General features: G+C 41.5%; 1 protein-coding gene across 7 annotated transcripts in view; it reads left to right on the top strand.

Moving 5' to 3' along the window:
- Nucleotides 1-12,441, top strand: part of ERICH3 (glutamate rich 3) — a 108,934-nt gene extending 96,493 nt beyond the window's left edge. For all 7 annotated transcript variants that reach the window (XM_040470655.1, XM_040470652.1, XM_040470653.1 and 4 more), the window contains 3 exons: nt 3,035-3,160; nt 6,816-9,223; nt 9,898-12,441. In XM_040470655.1, coding sequence (XP_040326589.1) covers nt 3,035-3,160; nt 6,816-9,205 — 2,516 coding nt within the window. In that variant the 3' untranslated portion in view covers nt 9,206-9,223; nt 9,898-12,441. The remainder of the gene's footprint in view (nt 1-3,034; nt 3,161-6,815; nt 9,224-9,897) is intronic.
- The last annotated feature ends 2,885 nt before the right edge of the window (nt 12,442-15,326 follow it).

Here is a 15,326-nt window from a genome sequence, read left to right as displayed (position 1 = left end):
TATACTAAGAGGAGGCTAAAAAAATACATAGATTCACCCATATGTTAACTAGTAGTTCTGAATGGTGAAACTAGGATATTTTTTTAATGTCTTATTTATTTTCAAAAGAGAGAGAGAGAGAGAGAGAGAGAGAAAACATGAGTGGGGGAGGGGCAGAGAGAGAGGGAGACGCAGAATCTGAAGCATGTTCCAGGCTCTGAGCTGTCAGCACAGAGTGCAGTGCAAGGCTCGAACTCACAAACTGCGAGATCATGACCTGACTGGAAGTCAGATGCTTAACTGACTGAGCCACACAGGCGCCCCCTTTTTTTTTTTCTTTTTGGTACTTTATAGTCTTTTAAGGTTTTAGGTAAGAATATTTCCCTAGTTAAGGAAAGTATTGTATATATTATTTTAAAATGTTTTCATAATGAAAAACCTCACATTATCAGATAATAATATTTTGGTATTTAAAAAACATCTTAAAATATTCTACATCATTTGAGTGGAAAAGGTGCTTTTCTAAGAAATTCTCTGTGTGAGCCTCTTCTATTTTGCTATGAAGGCTATGAGAACTGACAGTTACCTTTGCTTTTAATGGTCATCTTTAGAGAGAGGGAAGGAGAGGAGCCTCGGGGGGTGAAGAGTTAAGTAGTTAAGGACACAAAGTGATGTGTCACATTGCTGGTGCCAGGGATCAGCGTGCACAGTCCTTTCCTCTGTGTAGAAACCCTCAAGGTTAGACCCTGGCCAAGTTCTTGCTTTTAAGTTTCAGTTTCAGAACATCTGAGGAAAAAATGACCAAGTGAGGCCTTTTCTGGTCTCATACCTAATAAGTCCTTGATGCTCAGGCCAGGGTCCCATTCTTGCTAAATCTGAAGCAGGCATCACCTAACTATACATCTACTTCCAAAAGCCTTCTCATCTACTTCCAAAGCCTAACCCTCCAGGGGCAAGCCAGCAGACGTGGCCAGGTGCTGATGACAGTCCTGAGACAGAGTGACTACATGCTTCACTGTCCATTCTGAGTGAGTTGTCATTTCCACATTATGCTAATACCTTTTGGCTTCTTAGAATAGTCTTTGGTTCAATAGTTGTTAATTGTGTATTTTAATCATTGTTTTTTATTATTATTATTGTAAACCATATTTCTTTAAAAATTTTTATTGAGGTATAATTGATGCGCATTATATTATTTTAGGTGTACAACCTAATGACTCCATATTTATATAATAAACCATATTCCTTTATAGTCTACAGGTTACTTAGAAAAAAACCCAGATGTCTCATTGGCTCTGATGAAACAAAGCTTCAAGTAATTGCTATGAAATCAGACTTGCTCCCATCCTCCTGTCCCACCGTCTTTGGGATTTCTATTTAAGAAATCAGCCAAGCAAATTTATACACAAGGACATAAAACACTGCTTATTTAAACTCATTAGTTATATACTGTTAACATTATTATAGTGGGCAAGATGATATTTAGCTTATATGTACTATGTTCCTAAAATAAAGATTGACTTGATAACAAACCCAACTATAATCAAATTGTCATGAGTTGATGTCATCTCTAAACTATATTGTTGTAAAAAAAACTTTTTTATTTGGCATACTGGATGAATGAGGAAAATTGATGTTCAAAAAAGTTTTAAACAGAATACATATTTGAACTATTTGATGCACCTATTTTCACTTTCATGCTTGTTCTCTTAAGATTAATAAAGTTAAGTCATTCCATTTTTCCCCCCAAAAGCCACATGACACAGACATTTCATTATTTGCTTCCAAACACATATGGATCAGTAAGTAACTACCCCTTAGCAATTCACCTTAAGGTGAGCAAGAGACCACATTCTAATTCTGTTCTTGAAGTATAGTCTTTGGGTCAATTGAATCAGAATACGTAAGAGGAAAGAAAGAGAAAAAGTAAGAAAGAAAAGAGGGAAGGAAAGGAGAGAGGAAGGGAGGGAGGGGGAGAAAGAGAAAGAGAAATATAGATATAGAGGGAGGGAGGAGGGGAGGGAAGAAGGAAAGGGTATTTTGGAGATAGGTTCTTATCTGGGAGGGCAGATCTAGGTCTAGTGTTATTCCAGTGAGCTTTAATTAACCAGAAGGTGGCATAATGGTAGATGTCAGGGATTTAGGAACATGGATCATCAGATGATAGGCAAGGGATGTAGGCAGGAACATGTCAGAAGCTAAAGACAATTGATATTACAGTGTTGCCTAGAATCCTACCAGATGGGGTGGTTATACTTATAATAGACATGCTCATCAACATCATAGCTATTATTTATTAAATGCTTAGGCACCTGCTAATAAGTGAAAGATAAGCATGCTCTACATATATTACTTTTTAAATCTTTCCAATAACCACTGAGTAGGTATCTTTTTTGACAGATGGGTAAACTGAGGCTTAGGCTTAAGTCAAAGAACTTACCGAAGGTAACACAGTTAGTATGGAATATGGGACTTGAACTTAGGTTGTTGTGTTTCTGAAGTTCCATGACTAGTAATCAGCTGCAGATAACAGGAATTTCTACAACAGCTTTTATTGTCAAATATATAGGAATCATGCAATAGCCTTTTTTGCTCTGTCCACATGGAGCGAGTATTGGGGTCAAATCACTAAAATCTAATGGATGAAATGTTCATAGTTTAGTCAGCTCTGGTAGTTTCAGCAATTTCAAAGAGCAGTGATGATTGGTGTTATAAAAGCCATAACACGTATTTCTAGAAAGGAAAAGGCAACTAAACCTCTTTTTAAATCTTTTCATTGCATGTGCATTTGCCAAATCTGTCACTGCTTCTGGCTATTGTCTTTTTTGTTTGAAGTACTTCTTTGCATGGATTTCTGTACGTCATGATCTTCCATTGTGCTTTTGAAATTACGGCTTGGAAGCTATTTAATCTTAATAGATTTTAAAAACAAGGTCACATTTTAATGTGAATGCTTTAAAATTAACCCCACTTGTTGAAATGATATGAAATAGCTCAGCAATGTTCCCATGACCTGTTTTTATGCCTTTTGATATCTCACGTGATCTCCAATCAGTTGGGCAGATTGTAGCAGAAGCTGTGGAACCTGGCTGCCACTGTCACTCTGACACTGAGCCTGGTGTTAGCAGCACAGACGAGGAGGAGAAGCACTGGAGGAAGCCAGAGATTGACACAAGTGCAGGTAAGGGCACATCATTACCTAGGAAAGACCTTTAGAAATCCTCTGCAAGACAGCCTCGTTTCCATCTTTCATCTTCCGACCCTTGCTTCCTCCTTCTTCCACCTTTATTTTCTTTTCAACTAATGAATTTGATGGCAGGAGGTGGTTGAGAGGCCTTAGGGGAGCTTTAAAGCTGACATCAGATATGAAGGTTATTATTCTTTTTTGAATGCATTAGTGCCTAGCTTGGAGGGAAAAAAGACTTTAGATTATAAAACAAAATATTGGTAGGGATTTTCAGATCAGTCTTATTTCGTAGTCGGCCTCCCAGTCAGTTGACTAGAGAGGAAGATTTGCCTAACTGACCCACTGGAGATCCGGAGAGCCAAGGCACATTTTATAATGGTTTATTTGAACTCCTTATTTTTTAAAATTGGGGAAGAATTTGTTGCCATCAGCATATGACTTGGCTCTTGGTGGTGAGTATTCCAGCTGCAAGATTTCCAATTAGAGTGACTCAACACACCATGACTCCTATGCATTGGGGCAAACATCCCATGTCCTTGAAATCAGGTTTCCCCATATTTAGTAGCAGGCTTTTTAAAACCACCCTGATTTGAATTTATGTATGTATATATAGGGGGAGGGGTTATTCATTTCATTCATCCTATGGTCACATTACCCCCACTTCTAATTTTTGAATATTTCTTTGGGAGAGAGAGAGAGAGAGAGAGAGAGAGAGAGAGAGAGAGAATGAGCGGGGGAGGGGCAGAGAGCGAGGGAGACACAGAATCCAAAGCAGGCTCCAGGCTCTGAGCTATCAGCACAGAGATCATGACCTGAGCCCAAGTCAGACGCTCAACCGACTGAGCCACCCAGGCGCCCTCCCTCCCCCCTCCCCCCCCCACTTCTAATTTTTAATGACAGTCGTTAAGCACTGTGAGGTTATTTGAGATTTTACCCCATTTTCAAGCAAACAAGTTTGCCAGCCATGGTTTCATGGTGCTAGCAGAAGACACAAGTCTCCTGGGTCAGAGAAAAAGGACATTATTACTCACAATAAATGGTAGCAAGGATATTTGCACATATGCCGGTTCCCTGAGCTCCAGTTCCCCCTGAGTAATGTGGAGAGGGCCAGTGATGCTTGAACATACAGCAGACAAGTTATAGGAGAAGGAGCCCGAGGGCTTAGAGAATTCAAATCCTTTGTGGTGGGCATTCCACCAGAAGTGTTCCAATGTGCTCACAGATATTCTGCAAGGCGGGCCTGGCAGTTGTTCTTGATCAACTCTGATTCAAGCAAGAACATTTGGTTTATTGTAAGCAGTGGAAGAGGAGTGTGGAAGACTCGGCAGGGCTTCCTGTGTGCCAGAAACTATGCTAAGCATTTTACGGTTTACTGTCACAAGGATTCTGTGAGTCAAGCATTTCTATTCCCATTTTATGGATAGAAGAATGAAGGCTTAGAGAGGTATTGTTTCCTAAGTTCACACACATAGAAGTGGCAGAGCTGATGTTCTCGTCCAGATCTATCTGACCCTGAAGTCCACACTCATTCCACTAAATCAAATTGCCTCTGTTTATGACTATTGCTTGCTCTCTTATATTCCTTTCCCCCTAAAAGTCCATGATGTTACTATCCAAAAACATGTCATGTTTTCATACTGATACTTCTTAGAAGGATTTCAATTAATTTCTCTCTCTTACCTCAGGAATGTCATGTCTGACTCCCCCGTGGTGTTCGTGTTCATATAATAGCTCAGCTGGATGCCATTAGCCCTTTCTCTCCCAGAATTTAGGCACAGTGTATTATTATATGGTGGCTAGGCAGTTTTATTCCCCCATTTTCCTTAATGTTCTTTAATTAATCCATAAATTTAAAGGCTAGCTTAGCAAAACAGAGAATTTTATTTAAATGTTTTTCATAACTGACTTATTCATATACTTTCATGCAAGAATTTGAGTAGCAACAAATATACTATTAAAGAGACTTGACACACTTTGTTTTAATTTAATTTTTTTAAATCCAGTAATAATCTATAATGAGATACAATGGACCAATGAAATGAAATATGAATAATGAAATAAAATTCAGGTGAATTGGCTACGTGTTCTCTGAATGAACATTTGGCTCTACATTTCCCTCTGGCAGCTTTTAGGTACAATTTAGTAAATAACTGCTGTGACATGCTGAGGACCACCTATAAAAGTCAGCACCAACCCTACTGACAGGCCTGAAATTTCTGTTACTTCTTTGAAAGAAGACATCAAAAGTTACCTTCCAAATATGTTTTTAAGGGGAATGTAATATCAGCTATCACTGCCTTACTTCAAAATGGTTTATTGTAATAGCTGCAAGAGACCAAGGAAATGCCACAAAGGACAGCTGTGTTTTGTGTTAGGAAATGGAATGATAAGACAGTCCTGAATGGGGTATCAGAATAGGGAAGAAGATCAGGGCTTTAGGTTTCTGGAAGATTGTTGGCAGTGGGGTGGGGGGTGGGGATTAGATGGCTAACCAAAAAGCCAAGCAATAAAAAATATGAGGAAGACACATGTGCCCACTTTATAAGTTTATATAATTTGGAGGTTGACACACTGGTGTGATAACCTATAGTATCTAGTCCAGGGGCCTCTATAAATGAAAAAGATTAGATTGATGGCGAAATTATTAAGATGACCATTTTAGAAATTCTTATCTCCCTAAGTATTATTCTACAGATGAAAAATTTAAATGCTTTGGGTATTTGGCATGGCATACCTTTATTTATTTTGCGTGGGTCATTTCAACAGAAATGCATGTATTTGTTAAATAGTAAGAAATGTATTTGAAGCTTTTAAGAAACATACTGAACTTACATTTATTGAAGTATGATGGCTAGTACACCCAGATTTGCCAGGGAATTATGGATGAGAACTTATGAAATAACTTCAAGAAGGTTATTTATGTTGAAATTTGTCCCAGACTACAAAGTCCTGTCTTGTTCTGTGATCCTGTTTTGCCAAAGGCAAATCAGTTTCTGAACTTAGATGGGAGGTATCCTGACCTATAATACAAATTGGTGTCTTTAGTAAAAAGTCTTACCTTGAGCTATAAAGTTATTTGATGACTAAATCTAGATATAGTAGCTTTAAAATGTGGGAGTAATGTGTGGGATAATAATCAGCTCACACTGTATTTTTGTAATTGTGTTGCCGAATGCCCACACGAGTACAAGAAACACAGGCCGAGGACAGGCATATTATGATGCTATAGGGAAGAATGATTTCTAAGAAATGAAATACTATTTTTCTTATTGTGTATTTTTCTGCAAGTCCTAATATTTCAAATGAAAGTAGGAGGTGTGTGTGTGTGTGCAGGGGTATGTGTGTGCATGAGAGAGAGAGAGATTACTGTAAGATATGGGGGTTTTGTTTGTTTTTAACATTTCTGATATTCAATTTTCCTTTAATATCAATGTGTCCATTAAACTGATAGCACTTCTTTTCATCACGAAGAGACATTATTTAACCATGGTGCATGATGTAGTCGATGGCATCCTAGAATCGAGGAAATGTTTTATATATATCAGTGGCTCCTTGATATTATATATATATCTCATGTATGATTATACAGAATCTCTCTTCCCTGTGCACTTTGATTAAAACAACCTTGCTTTCTAACCTTATTTTGCAGCACTGAATAGGAATTTTGTGTTGGAGGAAAGGGTACCACTCAACTCAAACAAGGAATCCAATCAAGTTGTTTCGGAAGTGGACACACTGGAGAAGAAAGAGGCAGTGGAGGAAGCTGAACTTGCCCAGCACAGGGATGTGGACACAATAGAAGGGAAAGGGGATGCAGCACGGTGGGGAACAGCTGGGGTTAATGAGGTTCCCTTGGGGGAGTGGAAGCCAACAGCAGAGCAGCCAGCCTTAGTAGAAGAGTTTACAGAGGAAAGAGGGATCCCTCAGGGCATAACTCGAGGGGCTGAGGCAGAAGCAGAAGGGGATAAGAGGCTGGGTAAAGAGGAGGTAAGCCCCAGGGGGAAAGAAGCGGCCGGAGCCTCTGGAGGTCTGCATGAAGGTCAGGATGAGGCTCCTGAAGGGGGGGCCTTGCTGCCTACAGTGCTAGAGACAGAGAAGGTGGCTGCTGAAGAGGAGCAGGGCTCGGAGAAGACAGTGTTTGCAAGCCAGGCAGCGGCTGTGAACTTAGAGTGTGTGCAGGAGGCAGCAGCCCCGAGGGAGGCAGTGACAGCGGAAATGAGAGAGGCTGAGAGAGGGGATGCCGTGAGTGAGGCAGGGCCTGAAAAGCCTGATGTGATGAACAGTGAAGAGGAAGCATCTACAGAGGTAGAGGACTTGGGAGCCATGGAAGATGCTGCATCTGAGAGAGAGGATGGTTCAGAAGAGGCAGTGCTTGGGGGAGAAGAACCAGCCAAAGAAAGGAAGGTAGTTATGGGAAGGCAGACACCCTTGAGCTCCTCAACTTCTGAGAAGGCTGAGGCTCCCTGGATGGGAGTTTTGGAGGACAGCCTGGAAGAGCTTTGTCAGGAAGATGCTGAAAGGGAGGAGGTTGAGACTGAGCCAGAATCTAATAAAGAAGATGACAGGAAAGAAATGTTACCCAAGGAATTAGGTGTAGCGAGAGAGAAGAGGAAAATTGAGAGGCCAGAGGAACCTCTGGAGGAAACTGAATCTGAGAGCAGAGAGGTGAGGAGGGCAAATGCACATCAGGGTGAAGACATTTTAGAAGAAGAGCAAAACTTTAAAGGGGAAGAGCAGGGAACCGCGAAGGAAGTGACACCTGAGGAAGAGACACAAGTCCCCCCAGTTGAAATGGAGTGTGATGCTGAGGGTGAGGCACCCATGGGGGCATCTGAATCACTTGGAGACACAGGGCCACAAGGAGGAGATCCACTGAGAGAGACAGAGGTGACCATGTTTGAAGCGGCACCCGCAGATGAAAAGTCACTGGAAGACACAACAGCTCTGAGGAGAGAGGAAGGAGGGGAAAGACTGAGGGAAGCCCAGGACCCAGAGCCCAAAGACAGAGCAGAGCTGCTCCCCCAGGAGGACGGGGCTCCCTCAGGGCAGAACCAGGGGCCAGGCCCTGAAGGGGAGGGGGTGTTAGGAGCTCCTGAAACTGAGCTAGCGGGAAAGGGGCAGGTGCCCCATGTGATGACCACAGCTACAGGTGAGGCCCAGGAGTGTGCAGCCAAAGATCAAGATAGCCTGGCAGGATTGGAAGGCGGGGATAAGGAAGGGCCCGTGCAGGGGCAGCAAGGAGCCGGGGTCACAGTGATGACCCAAGGTGTTTCTGAGGAAGACTGCATGAAGGCAGAAAAGCTGAGTGAAGAAGCTATGGGTGGGGACCCAGAAGAGGAGGCTAATGAAGAGTGCCCCCTGGGGACAGGAGTGATGGCCAATGGGGACACAGACGGGGCTGGGAGTTTGCAAGGGGGAGTGGCGGTCGCTGATGAAGATCTCCACCCAAGGGAAGCGGCAGGAACGGCCACCGAGGAGAAGAGGGAGGTGTTGGCAGATGTGAAGACGGCTGAGGGGAAAACAGAGGCAAATAAAGCCTCCTCCTTGTCAGATGTTGCTGGCAAGGGGCCTCGGCACGAAGTGGATGACTTACCGGGCAAAATGGCAGCTGCAGAGAAGGTGGAAGTGGTAGAGGAAACAGCGCTGGGCAGGGGGGAGGTGGCGGCCGTGGAGATGGTGACAGGGACCTGGGTGGGGGCTCCACGAGACCCTTCGGATCCCGGAGGGAAGGCCCCACAGCTAGGGCAGGATCCAGAGGGCGGGGGACTTGATCCCACGCAGGGAGCGGAGTCGGTGGGCGCCGAGGCAGGCCTGGAGGGCTGTGCCAGGGAGCAGGAGTTGGGTGCAGCTAAGGAATTCAGCCTGAGAATGTCCCCAGGGAGGGAGTCAGAGCCTGGGAGAGAGAGTCTACAGGGGGTGGAAACACTCCCTGCAAAGCCTGATTGCCCTGAAACCCAAGAGAAGCAAGCAGTTTACAGTGCAGAGAGAGAAAGAGAAAGTGAGAACGCAGATGTCTCCCTGAGCAACATGAAGGCCTAAGAGACTTTGTGGCAGAAGGTGAGTTTAAGCCTGCTCTGTTCGCAGGACTAAACAGATACCCCACCTGAGGTCCCCTGCTCTCCCCGCGGGCTCAAAGCCTCATCAGTCCTTGCACGCAGCTGCACACAGCGGCTTCACTTCTGTGCTGCTTAACCCTAAGCCCAGGAGGACAGAGGCTGGGTAAGGCCCAGGTGGAGCCAACATGCACCCCTGGCCCATTTCTACTCCTTTTGCCCCTGAGTCACACTCTGCTCTGCGGGCACAACTCTCTGCAGTGGTGAAATCCGTGGCTGCTTTTCGGGGCTCCAGAGATGAAATCAAGAGAATGGGCCACAGGGACGTACCACAGACAAAAAGAATCACTCTCTATTCCCGAATTCATTTTCCTTTTAGTGGTTAAAAGGATGGCTGTGATTATTTGCCTTGCGATGGGCTCTCTGCCTTCATTTCTGCAGCTTTCGTGAAGTTTAATATAGATATTACATAAATTGTAAAATATATGACGATATTAAAAATATATACAAATTATGAAAACATGTAAAATATTGAAGATTGTAACTAAAGGCCAAAAATATTTTTTTAGCATTTCCTGCATTCCTGCTAATTCCTTGATGCCCTCATGTCCTTAAGTGCCTGTTTCTACTACCCTGAGTGGTTTTACTCATAGTTCTATCCTTTTTATTATTTTTCAGGATATTTCAAAGATGTCTTCCAGAAGACTGAAAGAGTGGGGAAAGATGCACCCAATCGTCTCACTAGAACTTTAGATTTTATCTTAAAAAAAAAAAAAATCATTGTGCTTGTCTGAGCTGGTTCCCAGTCTGGCAGTGCTGGTCAGTAGCATGGTGAACACCTTGAGAATAGCTGAGTAGATCTGTAGGACCCTCTCTAGGGGCACTGGTTCCTAATGGAGGGCGGTGAGGCTGTTACGTATTCAACATGGCTAACGTGTCTCTGTTCCAACCAAACTGATGGTTCTCACGTGTTTGAGTTTTACCAAAGAGTACCTGAAAGGCTCAGTCCTCACATCTGTTTAAATTCCTTTTTATTTCTAATCAAATATTAGTCCCAGTTTCAAACATCAGAGTTTTATTTCAAGTCCGTGGCTTGGGGCGTTAATGATTTGTGAGAATGAGCTCTAAAGGTCCTTCCTTGAACACTCAGTACTAGGATTGCTCTAACCCTGTAAATCCTCCCAGGAAGGGATTCTATGGCATGTATATTCACTTACATTTAGGAATAGTCATTCATCCTATTTATACCAGAAGGGTAAAGTGGCAATCTTATTTCAAAATGCCCTTTGTTTTTGTGTGTGTGGGTTTCTGTACTTCTGCTTTCTGAGGTAGACATAAATGCTTGTGGCATTTTGTCCCTGGGGGCCTTATTTATAGGTCCATTCAAATTTAAATCAAAGTAATAAATAATTTAGCTGACTGAAATGAGTAGCAATAATTATAGCAGGTAAACAGTGCACATGAGCACATACACCAACATTCTAAACTCTAGATTCTTTGGTTGATGTCATTTGATGGAAAAGAAACTTGGATTAAATTAATGTGCTGCTCACCTTCCCAAGTTCTGTTATTTCAAACCTGTGAACTAACCTTGCAGGGCATTGTAAATCAACAGTCAGAATCACTTTCTAAATTACCCCTTGATATTACTAGAAGTAGTTGTGCATCAGCGTGCCTACTGGAGATTTCGATTTCCTTGAAGACATCTTTGTTCATATAGCAGTACCCTAAAGGGTACATATGTTTGGCCATCTTTTCTCACATGAGGAGGTGAAACAAAATTTCCTAAAGCGGTGATTCTCCAGCTGGAGTACACATTAGACTTGCGTGGAGTACTTTCATGAATGATTCAACCCCTGGCCCCCTTCCCCAGAGATTTGGATTTAATTAGTTTTAGATGGGTGTCGACGTCAGCTGTTTTGTTTTTTGGGTTTTTTTTGTTTGTTTGTTTTTGAAATTCAGTTGATTCTACTGTGGAGCTAAAATTGAGAAGAGCTGCTCTTAATCATCATATCTATGCTGGCTGCTCTACACTCTGTGTCCCTAGGGGCCAGGCATATTATCTTTTTAGGTATGTTTCATTTTAATAAAGGAGCTGTTGAATGATCAAAGCTATAATGGACCGTGGTTCTCAAAATGTGGTCCCTTGATCAGGATATCAGCATCACCTGGTACTGTTCCAAATACTAATTCCCGCCCTCATCTCACACCTATTAAATTGGAAACTCTGTGGCTGGGGCTTCGCAGTGGTGTTTTAACAAGCCCTCCAGGTAATTCTGATGTACTCTAAAGTCTGGAAACTGCTGTTGTGGACTATGGATTGTACCGAGGATTAGTCTCAGTTGGAAAATGGATTGCAGAAGCATTGTGAACTTTCTCTCTTTGTCTCTCTCTTTCTTTTTCTGTCTATTTCTCTTCCTTTCTCTAGGAAAGGGCACTCACTATAAAAGTGATGGATTCATATTAAGCTCAATTTTATTATGGCTGCAATGATGTGTTTATGAGGTCTTTCAGCCCCATCCCCCATTGAGGCTTGAACATCAGCCATAGCATACCATAGATCTCCATCGTCTGTCTTAAGTTTTATGAGTGGGTTTCATCTACATTATATCCAATTCCATTTATTACTGAGCTGCATTACTGTGGAGCTCTACAGTATTTTTTCCTGATCTCAACCTGAATGCCACAGAGCACTGTGAATACATAGCACCTTATGGGAAAGATTGTAAACTTGTTAATTCCATTGAAGAATGAGTTTTGTACAATGTGCTAAATGGAAATTGCATTGAATTATTTTTATATTTAACACATTCCGTCAAAACATTCTGCAACATAATTCTACAATCTGCATGTGGGTTTAAGTGTGAAATTCAGTGTTGTGATATTTTGATTAAATGAATTAATTCTTTCTCTGCAAATACTATGTTGATAAAACTGTATGTGAAACTGAACTGATTTTTCCCCTAGTTTCATCATTAAAAGCATAAACAAACTATATGTTTACAGATAAGACATGTGAATGATTCTTTATCAATAAGATTAGACTTTGAACATTTTCTTTGTCCTTTCATTACAAAGTTTAGACTCCATAAAGCAGAGAAAATTAGTTTATTGAGCTGTTTATATTGACTGTCTATATTCAAACATGTCTTTCATATACATGAGATAATATTAGGAAAATTATCACCATTTCATAAATAAGTAAATAAAAGCTCAAAATCATGTTCTTGTCTAAAATCATGGTCGGTCTCAGGTCTTCTGACCCCAAACACTGATGTTTTTCATCTCTCACACTATCTTCTAGGAAGAGATGTTTTAATAGATACTAAGATACTACATGCACACTTATACATGTTTTCGTTTACTTGTAGAAGGAGGGAGAAAAAACTTACAGAGAAAATAAGGAAGGGTGAGTTTGAGAGTGACTTTGAAAGAATTCCAACTGTATTTATTCCCTGTTCTCTTTTATCTCTTACAGCTGGCTACAGTGACAGGAAACTTCTTTTAAATGATGTATTCAGGGGCGCCTGGGTGGCGCAGTCGGTTAAGCGTCCGACTTCAGCCGGGTCACGATCTCACGGTCCTGAGTTCGAGCCCCGCGTCGGGCTCTGGGCTGATGGCTCAGAGCCTGGAGCCTGTTTCCGATTCTGTGTCTCCCTCTCTCTCTGACCCTCCCCCGTTCATGCTCTGTCTCTCTCTGTCCCAAAAATAAATAAATGTTGAAAAAAAAAATTAAAAATAAATGATGTATTCAGGTGGCTTAGAAGAGGAAAGAACAAATCTCATTAATATATACTGTATCAGCAAGAAGGGAATTATATTTACAGCCAATCAAAGAATATGGTAAATTATTTAAATAATTGAAGAGAGAAAAGTAGACAACGAAAGTAAAGGTGGGCAGAATAGGCTACTTATTTTTTTAATTACGCCTTTTCTATGGCTTTATAAATTCTTTGTTATAAGTTTGAAGTATAGTTGAGTTCCTTAAAATTTCTAAGACCAGTAATTTTGCCACAATTATTGCCCCTAGAAAATGATTGTTTGAGAAAAGAAAAGAAAGCCTTAAAGATTCATCTAATAAGTGAAATATTCCAACAACATCAAGGACAGCCCAGGAGAGGCCACTTCTGACCTTGGACAATATTTCCTTCCAGTCTTCTATACCACCTGATTGTGTCCTTTAAAAGAATCTCCCTGTCACCACAGTCAGGAGCAAGAGGTACAAGGGAACAGGGAATAAATACAACTAGAATTTTTTTCAAAGTGACTCTCAAACTCACCCTTCTTTTTACTTTGTTAGGTGTTTTCCTTTCGTTTAATACTGTGCCCTGTGACAGGAAATCTATAAAGGGAAATATAAATTCTGTAAGATAAAATGCTGGATTATTTGAGAAATACACATTCTTTTTGAAATTCCTTCCAGAAGTCTCAGACTCTTTATGATTTTTTTTTTCAACGTTTATTTATTTTTGGGACAGAGAGAGACAGAGCATGAACGGGGGAGGGTCAGAGAGAGAGGGAGACACAGAATCGGAAACAGGCTCCAGGCTCTGAGCCATCAGCCCAGAGCCTGACGCGGGGCTCGAACTCACGGACCGCGAGATCGTGACCTGGCTGAAGTCGGACACTTAACCGACTGCGCCACCCAGGCGCCCCTCAGACTCTTTAATAATCTGTGCAACCCTTACAATACTTTGCAATGATGCAATACCCCCATGTTTTATTAGGGAAACGAGAGTACATGGAACATTCCTGGGACAGAGATTCTGGAGCCAAAATCTATTTAAGACAGCCAAAATCTATTTAAGACACAGCTCTCTGCCTCCTTTGTGAAATGTTTCCTGGTCTTTATTAAATATCTACTTATAACTAAAGGTTACGCTAAAGAAAATAATTATAGGAGAAATCTCTTACTTGTTCAGGAGCTGGTTACTAATGTGACACAGAGATCTTCAAGCCGGCATGGGGGTCCCCTGAAGGGAAATGAAGCTTTTCAAGGGATTCACAGGCAAGGCTACTTTCCAAGTGTTCAGCCTCCACATGCACTTTTGTCATAAAATGGACTTAAAAACTAGCCTGCACTCAAGGTCTCCCTTTGCCAGGTTCCTGTTCTCTCTTCACCATAGGTGTCACCATAAGTCTTTGTTCATTTACCAACTTTCTGTGTGGTCTCTGGGATGTCACAAATGCTGGACAATTTGAAATATGGTTGTAGGTATTGAGAATGGGAATGACCTCAGTGACTGGTTAACGAATCCTTCTGAAAGTCAAGTGGTTTTCAATTCTTTGTTTTCAAGAAAACCAACTGAGGACTTAATTGAGTTATCAGCTGATAAGCCATTAAAATAAGTTTTGGTATTTGATCAGTCTGGGGTTTTTGGCAAATCACTCAGAAGGAGGTCAGAGAAGATATTGCAGCACAATACACCAAACCGCTTCCACTCCCATCTCTTATGCAATGTGCACAAATCCGACATTTGTTCACCTATACGAATAAAACAGAAAATGCAATAGAACTGATGGTCAACACTCTCATTTAGTGTAAAAGTATCCATTCACAGATACACAAACTAATTAAAAATTGAAGTCACCATTTTTTTATGTTTATTTATTTTTGAGAGACAGAGAGAGAGAGAGAGAGAGAGAGAGAGTGGGGGAGGGGCAGTGAGAGAGGGAGACACAGAATCCGAAGCAGACTTTGAGCTGGCAGCACAGAGCCTGATGCGTGGTTCGAGCTCAAGAACCACGAGATCATGACCTGAAACAAATTCAGATACTTAACCAACTGAGCCACCCAGATGCTTCTAGAAGTCACCATCTTGAGAGATGCATTTCTACTTTTACTTTTTATGTGTAACGTTTATAAAACCTTATCATATATGTATGTTGTTTCGATCAAATGCATATTACTCATTATTGCAATGATAGCTCAGCCCAGAAGAAATTTAACACATAGAAACTTATATTCATAAGAAAAGTTTTCTAGGAGTGCCGAGGTGGCTGACAATCTGACTTGATTTCAGCTCAGGTCATGATCTCAAAGGTCGTGACATGGGGCTCTGCGTTGACAGAGCAGTGCCTACTTGGGATTCTTTCCCTCTCTCTCT

This window comes from Herpailurus yagouaroundi, unplaced genomic scaffold, assembly GCF_014898765.1.
Source record: "Herpailurus yagouaroundi ecotype Mexico unplaced genomic scaffold, PumYag 77, whole genome shotgun sequence".
Classification (NCBI taxonomy): Eukaryota; Metazoa; Chordata; class Mammalia; order Carnivora; family Felidae; genus Herpailurus; species Herpailurus yagouaroundi.
Note: the sequence above shows the minus strand (reverse complement) of the source record. Positions and strands in the feature narration are given on the sequence as shown.